This window comes from Mustela nigripes, chromosome 2, assembly GCF_022355385.1.
Source record: "Mustela nigripes isolate SB6536 chromosome 2, MUSNIG.SB6536, whole genome shotgun sequence".
NCBI classification, from domain to species: Eukaryota; Metazoa; Chordata; class Mammalia; order Carnivora; family Mustelidae; genus Mustela; species Mustela nigripes.
In genome coordinates, this window is record NC_081558.1 from 24,583,558 (window position 1) to 24,602,042 (window position 18,485).

Genomic DNA, 18,485 nt, shown 5'->3' on the forward strand with positions numbered 1-18,485 from the left:
CTGTGCCAGTTCCTGTCTGGAGTGTTTCCAGCCTGCCCTTCCTGATGGCCTACCCTATGAATTTCAGACTTGCCTAGCCAGCCCCCATAACTATGTAAGCCAATTCCTTGCAATAAACTTCTTAACATGGTTAAATTTCTTAATACAGTTCTGTCTTTCTGCTAGAACCCTGACTGACACACCCATCCCACTGGCAGGAACATTACTATACAGGAACAATAAATGTTTGCTGAAATGCTTGTCTGAAATCATACAAGGTAGGCATTGTTTACAAAATTATTTTCTTTTAAAGCTATGCTCCACAACATCATCAAGATCTCTTTTCAATGATATATATATAGTTGAGATTATATATATATATATATATATATATATATATATATATAATATATATATATAGTTGAGATTACATATATATTTTTTTAAGGTCCAGATCCATGAATAACACAATCAGTTATTCAAATTGCAAATGAGATCAAAGCTTCTGTGCATTCCGTTATATACCAACTACAGTAATTACAGATCCCCTAAGTCAGATTTAGCAGTGAAATAGTAGGAAGAGAATTTACATTCTTCATTTTCCTATCAAAGAAATAATCTCTTTTGTAAAAAAACAAAAACAAAAAACAGCGCACTTAGATTTTAGGGAACTTACATTTTGTTTCTATTACTCATCAAATCTCCAAACTTAGATTCCTCATTTAGACAGTACTTTAATTTGAAGAGAATTACCAAAACCAAAGGCTGAGGTATTAATCTGGTGCTGGAAAACGGACACTTATGCGTGATACAGTCCAATAGGAGGAAAGAATCTGTGATAGCCCTAAAGGAGATGGACATTTCCTATGGACAAAAATAAGTGTGAAGGGGGCAATTGCGGACAATAGCACATATCTCAGAGTTCTGGAGACTGAATAAAATAACATGCAATGCTGCTTCTCAAACTTCTCCATCAACGTATCCCTAAGTAAATTAAAGGAGGTAGAGATATCTATCCCTCAGAGCGTGGGGAGTAGCCTTACCCATCCTCTCCATAACCCCCAAGCAAATAATTTCTTTTAAGTATATTGTTTTACTTAAAAAATTCAGGTAGGAGGGGCGCCTGGGTGGCTCAGTGGGTTAAGCCGCTGCCTTCGGCTCAGGTCATGATCTCAGGGTCCTGGGATCGAGTCCCGCGTCAGGCTCTCTGCTCAGCAGGGAGCCTGCTTCCCTCTCTCTCTCTGCCTGCCTCTCCATCTACTTGTGATTTCTCTCTGTCAAATAAATACATAAAATCTTTAAAAAAAAAAAATTCAGGTAGGATTTGTATTCTGCATTCATGTTTGCTCTAGCATGAAAACATTGTTCTAAATTATTTATCATAATGTAAAATCGGTATTCCAGAAGAATCGTCACATTTAACATATACTTTGTGTCTAGCATGGTACTGTATCCCCTAACCTGGAAGTATTCAGTGATCTGGTTGAGCAGCACAGATCAATGTAAAGCACGCAACACAAGGACTGGCATGTAATAGACCCTCAGTAAGTGCAGATGCTGTTGTTATTATTATTATTGTTATTGTTGTTATCCCAAGCAAAACATCATGGCACAGTAAAAAATTATAGAATCCTCTAAGCCACACAAATGTGGTAAAACATCAAGAAAACTTTCAAGGAGCTACATTGTATGCAGTGACAGTAGAGACGAGGGCATAAGGCATCCTGATAAAGGGAGTTACGGTAAATATTTTCCTTTGAACTCCAATGGCTTTGACAAGGAAAGGTAACTATGTCCCCAAACCTTCACACAGACCCTCAAACTCACTCTCTAGTCTCTTGAGGCTCCTGAGAATGGGACTATCAGCATGGTTCATTTGTTTTTCCAGACTCACCTCTTTTTCAGTCAGTTCAGCTTGTAAAGCATTGACCTTCTCTTTCAGATCTTTGTTCTCTTTTCGGAAAGATTCTATCTCTTCTAGTCTTTCCCGATCATCTCTCTCCCGCTGTTCTTTCAAACGCTCAATTATTCTCTCCTGTGAGGCAATTATCAAAAGAGAAGTGAGAAGCCATCAGTTGTATGTCAAGGCACACTACAAAAGGAAATGGGAGGCAATAAATGTAAGAAATGCTCTACATGAGTCAACAGACGCAAGACAGTTAAACTTGGGTTTCTGAAGACAGGCTGTGCATAACAGCATTTGGGAAAGACAATCAATATGGCTTTTGGCTTACTAATAGAAGTCAGCATCACAGCATTGCAAGGGATCTTAATGTTCAAGGTGTGAGGCTGTTCTTGGTTCATGGTGGTACTTGGGAAATTCCAAAAGCAGTTCCAGAAGGTTTAGGCACCAAGACTCTAGGTTTATGAAAGACTTTAATGGATGAGTGGAAGAAGGACAATTAACCTCTTGGCTTTCCTATTCCTTTGCTTGGTTTCCAAAAAAACTTCCTTGGTTTCTGAAGATTCTGCTCTGGCTAGAAAGGGGATCTAAGTGGGGCAAGACGTAGGCCCTTCAGGACTTAGGTCTGAACTACTAGTGAGAACTTGAAACAAAATAAAGAATGAGCTCATTGGATAAGTGATTTGCCAATGTACCTAGAGATGACCATTTTTCCTCCATATTTTTCCAATGGCTTCTTGGCAATCAGTAGAGACTCCAATAAAACTTTGCTTTAATTTTACAAAGTTCAAATAGCAGCTTTCCTTTACTGAGAGTTTCTTACATGCTAGGCGCTACAGTGTGCCTTTCTTCATCTAGACTCCATCACAACTGCATGGTCTGAGCCAGTGCTATTAGTAACAGTATGGTAGGAAACCCAGGCCCAAAGACCAGCTAACTCATCCAAGGTGACCCAGCACATAAACAGAAGGCACAGCCTAGCATCCAGGGCTCTCTGAGTCTTAGCCATGTGCATGAGACCACACTGACAAAAACAGATGCATGGTGCCAGTTAAGGAGATCGGAGAACCTTGCGTCCCCTGACTTACATGCTGAAATGAAAGCACTGGTCTGGTAGACATGTTCTCCAAAAACATGAAATCTAACCAATGTCAAAATAAAAGCCTTCTTCTTTTTAAGTAAAATTGTACTAGGGTGAAGTTCGAGCTAGATTTCTAAAATTTGTTTCAAATTACCCAACACATATTTGAACTTTCTTTAGGATGGCAAAATAAAAAAATACTGGTGCAACAATTACTCTTAAGGATCCTGATATTATCTTTTATATTCTTATAAGTATGTAGTATGAGACAAGGCCTGATATGTAAGAAACATAAAACAGTATATGATTCAGAGGGAGGTTAGTTTGAACACTTAGCCTGTGATTTAAGTTCCCCCAGGGAAGCAACTGTTCTACCCCAATGACAGTAATTTATGTATCTAATGCTCTCAAGGAAAAAAAGAAGTATCATTATTGTTTTGTAATTAGCTAAAAACACTTTAAAATGAAGTATATTATTACAACAGTCGGGGTGGAAACGGAACAAATCAGTCTACTAATTGTCTACATTTATTTCTTCTTGATTCCGGTTATAGTCCTATTTGACTCTGCTTGTGACACTGGTGAGTGGATAATTATGCCATCTACAAAAGAAGAAAATGGCCTCAGTGCACAGGAAGTCTCTCAAGGGCTTTTAAAATTTTCAGCAGCTAAACCCTCACTGCCTTATGCCTACACTCATTGCAAAAGCATCACAATTGGTCACCCGGCCACCAGGCCCTATTCATGCCATCACTGCCACCACATGAGCTGTTGGAGTGACATTTTTTTAAGTCCCAAACTGTGTCACCTCACTGCTTGGAAACTTTCCCAGGAATTGGTCTGGCTGGATTATGTGGCCTTTATTCCCACTCAGTGCCCTTCTTATGGTTTTACTGTATATCTATCCTCCCGGCCTAGTTTTCCAAAGGGCAGCACTCAAAATCCTAAGACTCTTAACTCAGGGCTGAGCAAACTGTCTGGCATACAATAGGCAATTAAAGAAGCTGAAGGAAGGAATAAGAGGAGTGAGAACTCAACTTAGGGACTGTCTTAGCTTCAAAGGAAGGGAAATAAAATTAAGTATGCGTGTTAACATCCAGAAGGTGTCAGAGTCATTTGGTAAATAGGTTGATTTGCTCTAAGCACTTGTACTATTGACTGGGCATCGATGACAAAAAAAATCAGCAAGCACTACAATGTTTTTAAGTGTTATTGATGATTCAATACTACAAAATATTTCTCCGTCAATCACAAAACTAATTTAACTGTCAGCCATGCAGGGCCAGATGTCAAAAACATGTGTTAAAAGGCCCTAATATGCCATGATCTACTTGATTAACAACTAACTTGCAGAAATTCCAACAACGTGTTCTTGTTTTAGTCTTATTTGCATTGGCAAGTATTTCTTGCGCACTCATCTGGCTCTGCACAGGTCTAATCTATTTGTGCTTTATCACTGAGCAGGAACTGAATTACAGCAGCCTCCGGCTCTGCTATCTGCCTTTCTCAACTGCTTATCTGCTATGCGGCTACAGCAACGCTTGGCGAGACCAGCTTTATAAATCTGTGGGTTCCGTCTCTTGAGCTTCTGTGTGTCAATCCTAGAACAAAGTCATACTCAATCTTAACTTGCTAAGTGGCATTAGTTTTTGCACTGTGAATATGTATATAAATTCTCAGAAACTAAAATGAATAACACACTCCCCAAAGGTCATAATTCAAGTGGAATGGTGAATAGTGCCTAATAGGTTCCATTCATCAGCCAAATGACAGCAAATAATTAGATGTTCTTATGAGTCCATGATTTTTAATTAATCATTTTATTTTTTGTACCATATCTTGTTCCAGGGGATCTGTTCAATTAAATGTGGATAAAACTGGAACTTGTGAGGGAAGGGTGACTAAAGGTGGTCATGATGTTGTAAAAACAACAATTACTAGAAGGTTTGAGTTTCAGTCACATTCCATGACGGGTGACCTCAGTGGCCTTGGGACAGTCCAGGAAGGCAACAAAGTCCCAACAAAGGGGCAACTTAGACAGATAAGAAGTGGCTTCCTGGAGCACTCGGTTGAGAAGTTAGCATGCACCACAGTCTATCCATGACATTACCTAGCACCCAGAAACAGGGAATTGTGCTGCATCTGTCGAAAATTTTCAGTTCTTCAAAATGGAAGAGTATAGGTTTGGTATTTCTCAAAGTGTGGTCATTTGACCACTTTCAATAGAATCACTGGCATACTTTTAAAAAAAAATCACAGGTTCTGGGGCGCCTAGGTGGCTCAGTCTTTGGCTGGGGTGCCTTCGGCTCAGGTCATGATCCCATAGTCCTAGGAATGAGCACCACATCGGGTTACCTGTTCAGTGGAGACCCTGCTTCTCTCTCTCCTCCCCGCTTGTGTACTCTCTCGCTATCTCTGTCTCTCTCTCAAATAAATACATAAAAAATCCTTTTAAAAAAAGTCACAAATTCCTTGGACCCATGGAAAAGCAACTGAATCAGAATCACTAGGAAATGGGACCCAGAAAACCGTATTTTATGAAGCTCCCTAGATGGTAAGATTATTTGGATACACCCAAAAGTTTGATATGGGAATAAATACTTACAATGAATCTACTATTCTCCCATGATGAAGAACCTTGCCAGTTCCTATCCAATGTTTTTGTCTGTGCTTTTCAAATACACTAACATCCTGATTTTGTTACCTTTTGAAAATTCCCTTCAAATGAATTGATCTGTATTTGCTTTTAATCTTCATTTCTGTGAAAGGTAAAAAGTCAGATGCAAATAAAGTTTGAAAACTAAGAACTCCAGGACAAAGCTGGCCTACCTCACATTTGGTTTGAGCATCTGCCTTTATGATATTTTAAAACCAGAACTTGAATGGCTTGAGGTAGGTCAAGGACTCTGCCACTTGTCACAATTGCCAGCAGTACCTACTGCCTCACACCAAGCTCACTTCCCTCATTTTTGTTCTCTGCCTGGCTCTTAAAGGTATCTAACTACTCAACTCCTCATCTACTGCCCAATTCAGATTTCACACACCTGAGATTGTGGATCAGCAAACTGAATAATTACTCTCAAGGTGGTTCCAAAGAGAAATGGAACTTGGATGTCAGCTAATTTAAATGTGCATTTTGAAAATAATGTACTAAGAGAAGAGGCTTGCCGCACGTGATGCAACTCTCAAGTGGTGGCATGAGTATAGCGGAGGCAGACTCCCACAGACCTCAGTCTTCCTTCCCATCATCCTCTCAGTCTCAAAGGAAGTGCTTAAATAAAAGAAATAGTTTCAGATTTGGGAATTGTTTGGGGATTTAAACAAGAATAAATCAAATCTTAATAGGGCCAGAGGAAAAAAAAGATAAAATCCTGCCAAGTAATCCATGACATGGAAAAACTATATGGTATATGTTTACTTCCGTAAAGTTGCAGAAAGAAATTGAGAGGTAGTAATGCACTGACATCATATCACTCAAAAACTGCAAACAGGATACATAATCCTTAATATTTTTGAATGAACATTCCCTCATTCAAATTTTTATAAGCAAAATTACTACAGAGATTTTTGGTAGTAAATTCTTAAGAATTTTTAAAAGAGTATTTTCCCAAAAGAATCATCTTACTTATTCTTTTATGTTTTCAAGTAAAATATCATATCTTAATAATTTAATATTAAAGTTATAATGTTATCATTTCTATCTAGACATAGACTTATGGCTCTTCCTTTTAGCATCTCTATTTTTTAATGTACTGCTGTGGCTCTCAGACTAGAGTGAACAATCACCAATGACTGGATGTTCACTCCTGGAATTTGCTAAAGTATAAAATCCCAGACCCTCTCAAAGTTCTGGTTTAGTAGGTATAGATGGAGCCTAATGATTTAGATTTCCAACAGGCACCTTCTGGTGATTCTGACACAGAAGTCAAAAAAGCCTTCTTTAAGATACACTGGCTTAAAAAAAAAAAAAAAATCTGCGGGCCATTTAATTTAATACATTTCTTTCCACAAATTTGAAGTGCTGGGAAAGAGAATTACTTGCCAAGGCCATCCAGTTAGTGGCAGGGCTGGGACTAGCTCCTACCCAGGTTTCCTTCCACTTGACTTCATTACTACAGTTCATGGACTATGATAATGGGGAATATAGGAGACAGACAGTATCGCTCCCAAGTCCACATCCTTGACTACTGTGTAATACTGCTTCTCAGGAAGCTGCATTCCTAGAAGAAGAGGAATTAAATCTGCAGAAAGTAAAGAACATTCCAGGCTAGGTGTGGGCAAAGGGTCTGAGAAAGGAAGGAACGTGGCAAACTTGAAGATCTAGGCCAGCGTAGCTAGAATACGGAAAATGAAGGCAGAGAGATGGGGGATGGGGCTGGGAAAGAAGGAAGGAAAGACAGAAAAAGAGGGAAGGTAGAGGAAGGGAGGGAGAGAAAAGCAAAGAAGGTAAGGAAGGAAAATAAGAAGGAGAAAGGGAAGGAGGCTGGGAAGATGGGAAGGGAGAGGAGTAAGGCAGGCAGGCAGAGAGATAGCTGATCGGATACCAGCCAGATCGGATGAAGGGGTGGATCGTATGTGCCAGGTTAAGGATTCCAGTTGTCATCATCCTAAGAACAGTAACAAGCTAATGAAGGTTTTTAAGCAGGGCCAAATATGATGGGATCAGTTTTGCATTTCAAGGCTCTCCTGGCTTATTTAATGTGCCAAGTATACTGAGGAAGGCTAACGTGGGAGTGGGAGGTCCAGCTGGGAAGGCAGGTAGGGTGAGCGCAAAAGCGGGCACATTTAGATCATCTCCTCCCAACCATGCTTCCCTAAATCCTAACACCCCTGTTGTTCAGCCCAAGCTCACCTTTTCTGACAGAGCCTCTTCGAGTGTTGCTAGCGCAGTATCTGTATTACTGGAATCCGTCTGCAAGGACTTCACTCTGTCTTTCAAATTGGTTAGTTGTTTGTCTTTATCCCTAAGTTGTTCTTGTAAGTTTTCAATCTGAAAATAAAGATCACCATACTTAATGCATATTTTATAACATATCCAAGGCCAAGGTTCCTGAACTGGACCTTTTTTAAAAACATAGACCCCAGGCTACAGACATTGTCAGCACTGAAGTTACAGAGACTTAGAATCAAGACCATTTTGATGAGACCTCATCCTTCCATGTAATTAAACTTTGTATTTAAATGGTGATACAGATGAGAAGACTACCTCTTTCCATACTGATGCAAGCCCTTCAGGCATGTAAACGTTGCTATTTCTACCTATTTCTGTCCTTCCTACCAGACCGGTCCCTAATCTAATCTCCATTACAGTGAATCAGAGAAATACATTAGCGGGACTTTTTCATTCAATGAAAAGACATGCATTGGGTGCTCATTCTGCATCAAGCACCATATCAGTATATGGCAGAACCTATGTAGTCATTCACTCACTCCTTTATTCAGTAGTAAATTTTGTGATATGCCAAATGTTGTCAAGTGGCTGTTTCAAAGTAACCACATGAAAAGCCAAGTAGGTTATCATCAGTAGACTGTTAATGGGAAGAACTTGTGATATAAATCAAATGTAACAAGTACTAAACACTCCATTTGGCAACTAAGTCATGTGCTGGCAACCAACCAGCCACTTTTATCCACTATCTGCAGCCTGAAATAAACACACCAAATAGCTGATTATAACGCCTGCCGATGAGCAGCAGCAAGGACCTTTCCTGGGCATTGCGTACATTACCATTCATTTTTTTTTATTCTCTCTTTTATTCTCATGTATTTCTTATCTAAAGATTTAAAAAATCCCACTATACAAACAATTTATTCATATTAAGGGTTTTAAAGTGACAAGTAAAAAAAGCAGTACAACTCTAAGATAAGTCCATTTAAAATATTTGTATTCTGTACCCAGGCTTTCGCAGGATATCATTCCAAATTCATGTTTAACAACGTGTGACTTAAACAAATTTTTGGATGATTTGACTCATTTAGCATAAACCTGAAATGCAACACAAATAATGACAGCAATGCAGCAAAAACGAGGAGGAGAAGAAGGTGACAATTGAGGTGGCAGTAGTAGCAGCAGCAAAATGAACATAAAAGCAATGACCCCGCTGACCCTCAAATGGCAGAACATGGGACTTGGCCAATTTTTCCAATGGCTACAAGCAATTTGAACTAACAGAGATGGCCTTTCTCTCTCCCCTCCTTTCTTCTCCCTTCCCTCTTCCTTCTTCCCTTTCTTTTTCCCAACAATGTATCTTTTTAATAAGACATGTTTTTTGCCTTGAGACAGACATCCTGGAAACTCAAGTTATACATCAAATAATTAGCTTTCTCCTTCAACAAAATGCAATGTATTCCTGCCCACCTACTTCTGTGAGAATTCACTCAAAAGACATATAATCAAAACAAAGGCTTTCTCTATTGCAGACAAGCGTTCACATGGATACACAACACCATAAATACATATATGGGTGAACAAGAATATGGATGGTTACATGTCAGAATGATACTCGTTATATAAAAGAAGCCAACAGCTGAAAGGACTGGCTCTTTAAGGAGAGGGTGTCCCATTATTTTGAGTACACCCACACCCACAGATACATTTATGTACACGAATATATGTAAATCCATGGTGGTTCCAAGCAAACTCATTAGGCACCCCCTGTCACCCTAGGAGACAGTGCCCTGGACAGGACAAAGGATACCTTCTCTCAGGGTATCAGCCCTGGGTCAGTGGTAGGCCCTGATTTCAAGGGATTATGGGGACTGGAAATAGGGGCTAAAGTAGACTATAAGCCTGTGAGAGACTCCTTGGGACCTCCCCAAGTCACTGAGGACTGAAGAAGTTTAGGGCCAGGGTCCTACCGGGTAATATAACACTTTGTATTTTCTGATTTTCTGATAGTAGCCATCCTAATGGGTATGAGATGGTGTCTCCTTATAGTTGATTTGTCTCTTTATAGTCTCCTTATACCTTGATTTTCATTTCCCTAATGACTAATGATATTGAGTGATCTTTTCATGTGCTTACTAACAATCTGTATATCTTCTTGAGAGAAATGCCTATTCAAGCCCTTTGCCCATTTCTGAACCACATTGTTTGATTTTGTTGTTGTTGCTGTTGAGTTTTAGGAATTCTCTATATATTCTGCATATTAATTGCTTCTCACATATATAATTTATAAATATTTTCTCCAATTTTGTGGCTTGCCTTTTAATCTGCTGATATTCTTCTGATGTGTAAATTCCCCCATTAATACTGCTTTCTCTACATGCAGTAAGTTTTGGTACATTGCACTTTTGTTTTCATTCAACTTTAAGTATTTTTTCATTTCTCTTGTGATTTGTTTTGATCAAGGCAGTTTTTTAAAAGTGTTGTTTCTGACTTGGAAGTCTGTTTTGTCTCTTTCAGTTATGACTCGCATAGAACATATTTCTCCATCCTCTCACTTTCATTCTATTTGTGTCTTTGGATCTATAGTGACTCTCTTACAGATGGCATATAGTTGGATCATGGTACAGGTGGTGGGGAGGGGTTGTTTCCTTGTTCTTACTCCATTCTGCCAATCTCTGTTTTTCAATTACATTTTAATCCACTTACATTTAAAGTAATTACTGAAAAGAAAGGGTTTATGTCTGTCACTTTCCTATTTGTTTCTGTAGACCTTATAATGTTTTTGTTCTTCATTTCCTGCATTACTCTCTTCTTTCATATTTAGTCGATTCTTTGTAGTAAAATGAGTAAATCTATAATCATTTTGTGTCCGTGTATGTGTATGTTATTCTACAGCTATTTTCTTTGTGGTTACCATGGGAATTACTTGTAACATCCTGAACTTGTAACACTTAATTTTAACACTTTGAATTTATACCAGCTTCGCTTCAGTAACACACAAAAATTCTCCTATTTTACAGCTCCATCTCTAGCCCTTTTGGCTGGTGATGTCACAAAATTCTGTCTTTATACACTGTGGGTTCGCAAACACAAATAATAAATTCTTTTAAATACACTGACATCTTACCTAATGTAGAAAATGAAGCATGAAGTTACAAACCAAAGTTCCAATAATACTAGTTTTTAGACTAATAGATTTTGTAAATATATTACTCTCTTAGGTCATGTAGAAAACAGAAAATGGAATCACAAACCATTATTACAATAATACTAGCTTTTGTAATTGCCCATGTACTTACCTTTATTGAGATATTTTTCTTTTCACATTACTTTGGGTTATCATCTAGTGTCTTTTCATTTTACCCTCAGTGACTCCCATGAGCATTTCTTGTAGGACAGTTCTAGTGGTAACAAACTCCTAAGCTTTTATTTAACTGGGAGTATCTTAATTCTTCCCTCACTGCTTTTTTTTTTAATTTTTTATTTAAGATCAATTTAATTACATATAGTATATTATTAGTTTTCAGGGTAGAATTTAGAGATCCACCAGTTGCATATAAAACCCAGTGCTCATTACATCAGGTGCCCTCCTTAAAGCCCATCACCTAATTATACCTATACATCCCCCTTCCAGCAATCCCAGTTTGTTTCCTATAGTTAAAGAGTCTTTTATGGTTTGCCTTCTTCTTGAACAGCTTTGCTGGATATAGGATTCTTGATTGACAGAAGTTTTTGTTTTTGTTTTTGTTTTTTCTTTTAGCACTCTGATTATATCAACCCACTGTCTTCTGGCCTCCAAAGTTTCTGATCAGAAGTCTGCTTATAATCTTATTTAGGATCACTCATGACACTTTCTTAATGTTTTCAAGTGTATCTCTTTGTCTCTAGATTTCAAAAGTTTGGTTATAATGGATCTTGGTGTGGGTCCCTTTGAATTTATCTTTCTGGGAGCTTACTGAGCTTCCTGGATGTTTATATTCATATCAAATTTGCAAAGTATCAACCATTATTTCTTCAAATATTCTTTTTGGCTTTTTATCTCACTTCTCTTTCTAGGACTCTATAATATGTGTATTGGTCCATTTCATGATGTCCTGCAGATCTTTTAGGTTCTGTTCATTTTTCTTCAATCCTATTTCTTTGTTTCAAGTTCACTGATTCTTCAGGCTGTTCAAAGTTGCCTTTAATTCCTTCTAGTAAATTTTTCATTTCAGTTATTATATTTTCCAGCTCCAGAATTTCCTTTTGGTTTCTTTTGAGTTTTCTATCTTTACACTGATATTTCCATTTTGCTCATACATTCTTTTATTTACTTCTCCCACATATCCTTTTTGTTCTCTGAGCATCTTTAAGAGTGTTGTTTTAAAATCTTTGTCTATGGGGCACCTGGGTGTTTCAGTGGGTTAAGCCTCTGCCTTTGACTCAGGTCATGGTCTCAGGGTCCTGGGATCCAACCCCACATTGGCTCTCTGCTCAGTGAGGAGTCTGCTTCTCCCTCTCTCTGGCTGCCTCTCTGCCTACTTGTGATCTCACTCTCCATCAAACAAATAAATAAATAAATAATCTTTTGAAAAATAAAATAAAATCTTTGTCTAGTAGATCTGCCATCAGGTCTCAGGGCTAGTTTCTGTTTATTTTTTTTTCCCCCGTTGATTCCTACTTTCTGTATGCCTTGTGATTTTTGTTGTTGTTGAAAACTGGATGTGGTAACTCTGGAAATCAGATTCTCCCAATTTCCCAGGGTTTGTTGTTTTTTCTTACTGTTTTTATTGTTTCAGTTCGTTGTTGTCATTGTTGTTGTAGGGTATCTCTGTGGCAAAGATCAATCTGAGGTATAAAAATATAAGGTCTTTTCAAGTCTTTCCTGAGCCCATGTCTTTTCCCAAATATGTGTCATCATTTTCTAATTTTCCTTATATATGCAGCTGCTCATGAATGTCTTAATTTTCAATGTATGGCTCTCAAAAGAGAAGAAGAGAAAATGAATGAAGAGGAAAAGGACTGCCATTCCTTTTAGTCCCCTGGAAGTCAGTTCAGCAGAGGAGCAGGAGCTTGCCCTAACATGGGGAGGTACAACAACAATGGCTGCTGACTCTGACGGTACCTCAAGATCAGAAGCAGTAAAGATCAGAACACAGAACCTTGATAATTGAAAGGTGGGGTTTTTTGTTTGTTTGTTTGTTTTTATTTGTTTTTGTTTTTTGCTTACCCTGGCTCTTCCAAGCTGTGTGTAGGCTGCTTCAGGCACACATGTTCGGCTGCTTGTCTCTTGGCTAAAGGGTGGGAAATGGTTAGCTTCCACTGTGCTAACAACTAATATTGACCAAAATTAACGCATTTTACTATCTCAGCCTTCCTCTGGAACTTGCAAGCCTTCAATAGACTCTAGAGTTCCAACATAATTACATCAGTCAGATTCTGACAGTGCAATCATTGTCTAGATGGAGAGAGACATTCCTGGTGCCTCTGACTCCTCCATCTTCCCAGAATCCTCCTCCAGAAATACTCTTTACACACCAAGGAAAAGGCAAAACTGGTTGCTAGTATAGGACCCACTAAATCATGGATTTAAATACAAAGATTTAGGGGCACCTGCGTACCTCGGTCAATTAAGCATCTGCCTTCGGCTCAGGTCATGACCCCAGGGTCCTGGGATGGAGCCCCATGTCAGGCTTCCCTGCTCAGTAGGGAGTCTGCTTCTCCCTCTACCTCTGTCCCTCCCCCTGCTTGTGTGCCCTCTCACTCTCTCTCTCAAATAAATAAATAAAATAAAATCTTTAAAAATAAAAATAAAATAAATACAAAGCTTTAAATTAACCCATTGTATTGGGTTTCTATTACTCCATGAAATATTAGCATAAATTTTGTGGGTAAAAACAACATGAATTTACTGCCCCACAATCTATAGAGCACAAGTCCAAGCATGACATAATTGGTTTCTCTGCTTATGGTCTCAGAAAGCTGATATCAAAAGATCAATCAGGCTGAGCTCTCATCTGGAACTCGGGGTCCTCTTTCAAGATAATTCACATTGTTGGCATTACTCAGTTCATTGCTGGCTATTAACTAACAGATGCTCTCAGCAGCTAAACCTGTCTTAGATCCTTGCTACATGACCCTCTCCATCTTCGAAGCTAGCAACAGAGCACTTTTTACATGTCAAATTCCCTCCTCCATGCTCTAAGTTTTTCTGACTTTTCGTCTCTGACCTCTAGACTCAGATTTGCAATGCTCAAGTGATTAGTTCAAGCCCACCCAGATAATGTCCCTTTTGGTTAACTCAAGGTCAACTGAATAGCAACCTTAATTACATCTGCAAATTCCCTTTTGCATAAAACGTAATCCAAACATTGACATAACACCAGGGAGCCCATGTCATGAGCGCCATCCTAGAATTCTGGGTACTATATCCATATATTTCATCTATACTAAAAAAACATAGTAGTCTTTTAAAAGATTCCTTAAACAAAGAATTCTACAAGAGAAATTTATACAGATCTGAAGAATTAATTATAATGGGATGTGTGACATTTTAACATGGCTTTTCTGCTGCAGCCATTTTTACATGGCCTAAAGTTAAAATAAAAATAAACTTTAAGCTTATAAAATAGTTAGGTACTATATGTACCAGACCTCTTCACTACAAGCCAGGCATTGTCCTAAATACTTAGGGATTTTTTAGAACATTTTATAATGAGATAATTGAGATTTCCATGCAGTTGTAAGAAATGATATAAAGAAATCCCTTATATTTGTTAGCCAGTTTCCTCTAGTGGTAAAATCTAGCATAGCTATAGCACAGTATCACAACCTGGAAATTGATGTACATATAATCCATTGATCTTTCTCAGTTATCACAATTTTTTTTAAAGATTTTATTTATTTATTTGACAGAGAGAAATCACAAGTAGTCGGAGAGGCAGGCAGAGAGAGAGAGAGGGTAGCAGGCTCCCTGCTGAGCAGAGAGTCCGATGCGGGACTCGATCCCAGGACCCTGAGATCATGACCTGAGCTGAAGGCAGCGGCTTAACCCACTGAGCCACCCAGGCACCCTATCACAATTTTTATACACACTCATTTATGTGTATGGGTGTATGTCTGTGTGTGTGTCTGTATACTTAGTTCTATGCAATTTTATCACTTGTACAGATTCATGTGACCACCACCAGAGTCAGGATACAGAACGATTCCATCCCCCAAAAGATTCCTTGTGCTGTCCTTTTATAACTATACCTACTTATCTCTGTCTCTGTCCCCATCTCTAACCCCTGCCAACAATAAATCAGTCCTCTTCATTCTATAACTTTATCCTTTCATAAATGTTACATAAATATAGGCACATGGTATATAATATAACCTTTGGCATTGTTTGTCTTTCCCACTCAGTATGATTCTCTGGAAACCCATCCAAGTTGTTATGTCTATCAGTAATTTTTTTTTTTTTAATTACTAAGTAGTAGTCCATGGTATGGATCTACCAGCCTGTTTAACCATTTACCTGTTAAAGGGTATTTGGGTTGTTTCTGGTTTGGGGCTATTACAAGTAGGCTACTATGAACATTCATGTGTAAGTGTTTTCTGTGAACATAAGTTTTCATTTCTCTGAGATAAATGCCACCAGAGTAAAATTTCTGGGTCACGGGACTTGCAATTTGGCTATATAAGAAATTGCTAAACTGTTTTCCAGAGTGAATGTACCATTTTACATTCCCACCAGCAACGTAGGAATGATCTAGTTTTTCTACATTCCCACCAACACTTTTGGTGTTGTCATTACTTTTTGTTTTAGTAATTCTGACAGATGTACAGTGACATCTCATTGCAGTTTTATTTTGCATTTCCCTAAAGGTTAATGATTTTGAACACCTTTTCATTTGCTTATTTTTCATCTGTACATCCTCTTCAGTAAATACCTGCTCATGACTTTCAGCCATTTTCTAACTGGATTGTTTTGGTTTTGTTTTACTGTTGACTTTTCAGAGTTCTTTTGAGAGTATTCTAGATACCAATCCCTTGTAAGATATATGGTTTACACAATGATTTTCTCCCAGTCTTGTCTTTTCATCCACTTAACAGGATGTTTCACAGAGCAGAAAGTCCAATTTATATTTCATGATTTTTTTTATTTTTTTTAATTTTTTATTTTTTATAAACATATATTCCCCTGGGGATAAAAATATATTTCATGATTTTAATGTCAATTCTATGAAATCATTACTTAGCCTTAGATCCTGAAGATTTTATCCTATTTTTCTAATACATTTATAGGTTCATGTTTTACATTTAAATCCATGGTTTACTTTGAGTTAATTTTTTGTATAAGATGTGAGGTTTAGGTCAATGTTCAATTTTATTTCCTATAAATGTCCAGTTGATCAAACATTATTAATAAAAAACAAAAAAAAATTTATAAAAAGCTTTTCTTCCTCCATTGAAATGTCTTTGCACCATTGCAAAATATCAATTAAGCATATTTGTATATCTAGATTCTTTATTCTGTTCCATTCACCTACCTATCACTCAAATAATAGGAGATTGTCTTGATTACAATAGCTATATAGTAAGTGTTAATATCCCCTTTTTTTCAAGAATGTTTTAAGTTAATCTAGGGCTTGTACATTTCCATACAAAAAAATTACAATAAGCCTGTATATGTTCACCAAAAACCCTTGGGATTTTGAAAGGAATTTCATTAAACCTATAGCTCAGTTTGGGGAGAAATGACACCTTTAATATGCTGAGTTTTTCAAACCATGAATACAGTGCATATCTCAAGTTGGTTAGGTCCTCTTTGATTTGTTTTATTAAGATTTTATAAATTTCAGCATATAGATCCTATACATGTTTTGGTAAATTTATTTCTAAGTATTTCACTTCTTTGGGAGTTATAAATGAAATTCTGTCTTTAATTTCCGTTTCCACATATTCATTTTAGTATATAGAAATGTAATTAATTTTTGTTTGCTGATCCTATATCCTCAGATTTTACTGAACTTACTTTATGAACTCACTAGGAAGTTTTACATTTTTTCTTTTTAAAGACACTTTGTGATATTCTATATAGACAATCATGTCATATGCAAAAAAGGATGGTTTTATTTTTCAATTATTTTTCTGGTCACAGTGGTGAGAACTTTGGAGTACTGTGTCACAACCTTGCTTTTTACCTGAATTTAGGGGAAATATATTTAGTCTTTAGTAGTGAAAGACAGATGTTAGCTGTAGATTTTTTTGAATAAGTTGCTGACAAGCTAAGATGGTTCTCCTCTATTCCGAACTTGCTTAGGGTTTTTAATCATAAATGGGTATTGAATTTTATCAAATGCATTTTCTATGTTAAATAATATGATCATATTATTTATTCTTTATTCTGTTCATATGGTGGATTACAATGATTGCTTTTTTTCAAGGACTGATTTTTAAATGTTGAACCAACCTTGTGTACCTGAAATAAATCCCACTGAAATAAATCACTTAGTCATGATATAGTATTCTTTTTATACATTTTTGCATTTGATTTTCTAATATTTTGTTGAGAATTTTTTATTTAAGTTTATGAGACATAGTGGTCTGTGGTTTTGGTTTTGGGAGATTTTGCTTTTGGGTTTTTTTTTTTTTTAATTGTATTTTTCTATTTTGGTATCAAGGTCATACTAGCCTCATAAAGTAGTTGAAAAATATTCTCTCTTCCATTTTCAGGAAGGATCTGAGTATAATTGGTGTTAATTCTTTAGCTGTTTGGTAAAATTATCCACTGAAGGTATCTGGGCATGGAAATATCTCTTATATGAGCTTTTAAATTGAATGGTCAATTTATCTTATGGTCATAAGATTATTCAGGTTATGTATGTCATCTTGGTTCAAGTTTTGATAGTTTGTGGCTTTTGAGGAATTGAACCATTTCTATTAAGATGTCAAATTTATGAGTATAAAGCTGTTTGTAATAGTCTTCCATCAACTTTTTTTTAAAAAGATTTATTTATTTATTTATTTTTAAAAGAGAGGGAGAACACACATGTCTGTAAATTGGGGGAGGGGCAGAGTAAGCAGACTCCTCACTAAGCATTGAACATAATACAGGTCTCATCTCAGGAGCCATGAAATCATGACCTGAGCCAAAACCAAGAGTCAGACGCTTAACTGACTGAGCCACCCAGAATCCCCTTCTCTATCAACTTTGTAATGGGTACACAATCTGTAATATTTCTTGCTTCTTTTCTGATATTGATGATTTTTATCTTTTCTATCTTTTTCATTATTGCTAGATTTTCCTGATTTTCTCTATTATTTCCATGTTTTCAATTTTATTGATTTCTGCTCTACTATTATTCTTCCTTATACTTGCTTTGGGTTTATTTTGTTCTTTTTCTGGTTTATTGAAGTAGAAACCTTGATTATTCATTTGCAACATTTCCTCTTTTCTAATGTAACCATTTTAATGCTACAAATTTCCCTCTCAGCACTGCATTAGCTGCATCCCACAAATTTTAATATGTTGTATTTTCATTTTCATTCAGCTATATATATATATATATTTTTTTTCCTTTTTACTTTATCTTTGAGGCATGGATTAATATTCACTGAGAATCTTTGTGTCTTTTAAAGATTTTTATTTTTTTTAAGTTATCTCTAAA

The 18,485-nt window shown here is 37.0% G+C and overlaps 1 protein-coding gene across 7 annotated transcripts in view; it reads right to left on the minus strand.

The window, feature by feature from the left end:
• ERC2 (ELKS/RAB6-interacting/CAST family member 2) overlaps nucleotides 1–18,485 on the minus strand; it is a 915,738-nt gene that overhangs the window by 476,793 nt on the left and 420,460 nt on the right. For all 7 annotated transcript variants that reach the window (XR_009402378.1, XR_009402376.1, XR_009402377.1 and 4 more), the window contains 2 exons: nucleotides 7,816–7,953; nucleotides 1,874–2,014 (listed from right to left, as the gene is read on the minus strand). Coding sequence is in view for 1 of the 7 variants with exons in the window: in XM_059389982.1 (XP_059245965.1) it covers nucleotides 1,874–2,014; nucleotides 7,816–7,953 (279 nt within the window). In the remaining 6 variants the exon portion in view is untranslated. The remainder of the gene's footprint in view (nucleotides 1–1,873; nucleotides 2,015–7,815; nucleotides 7,954–18,485) is intronic.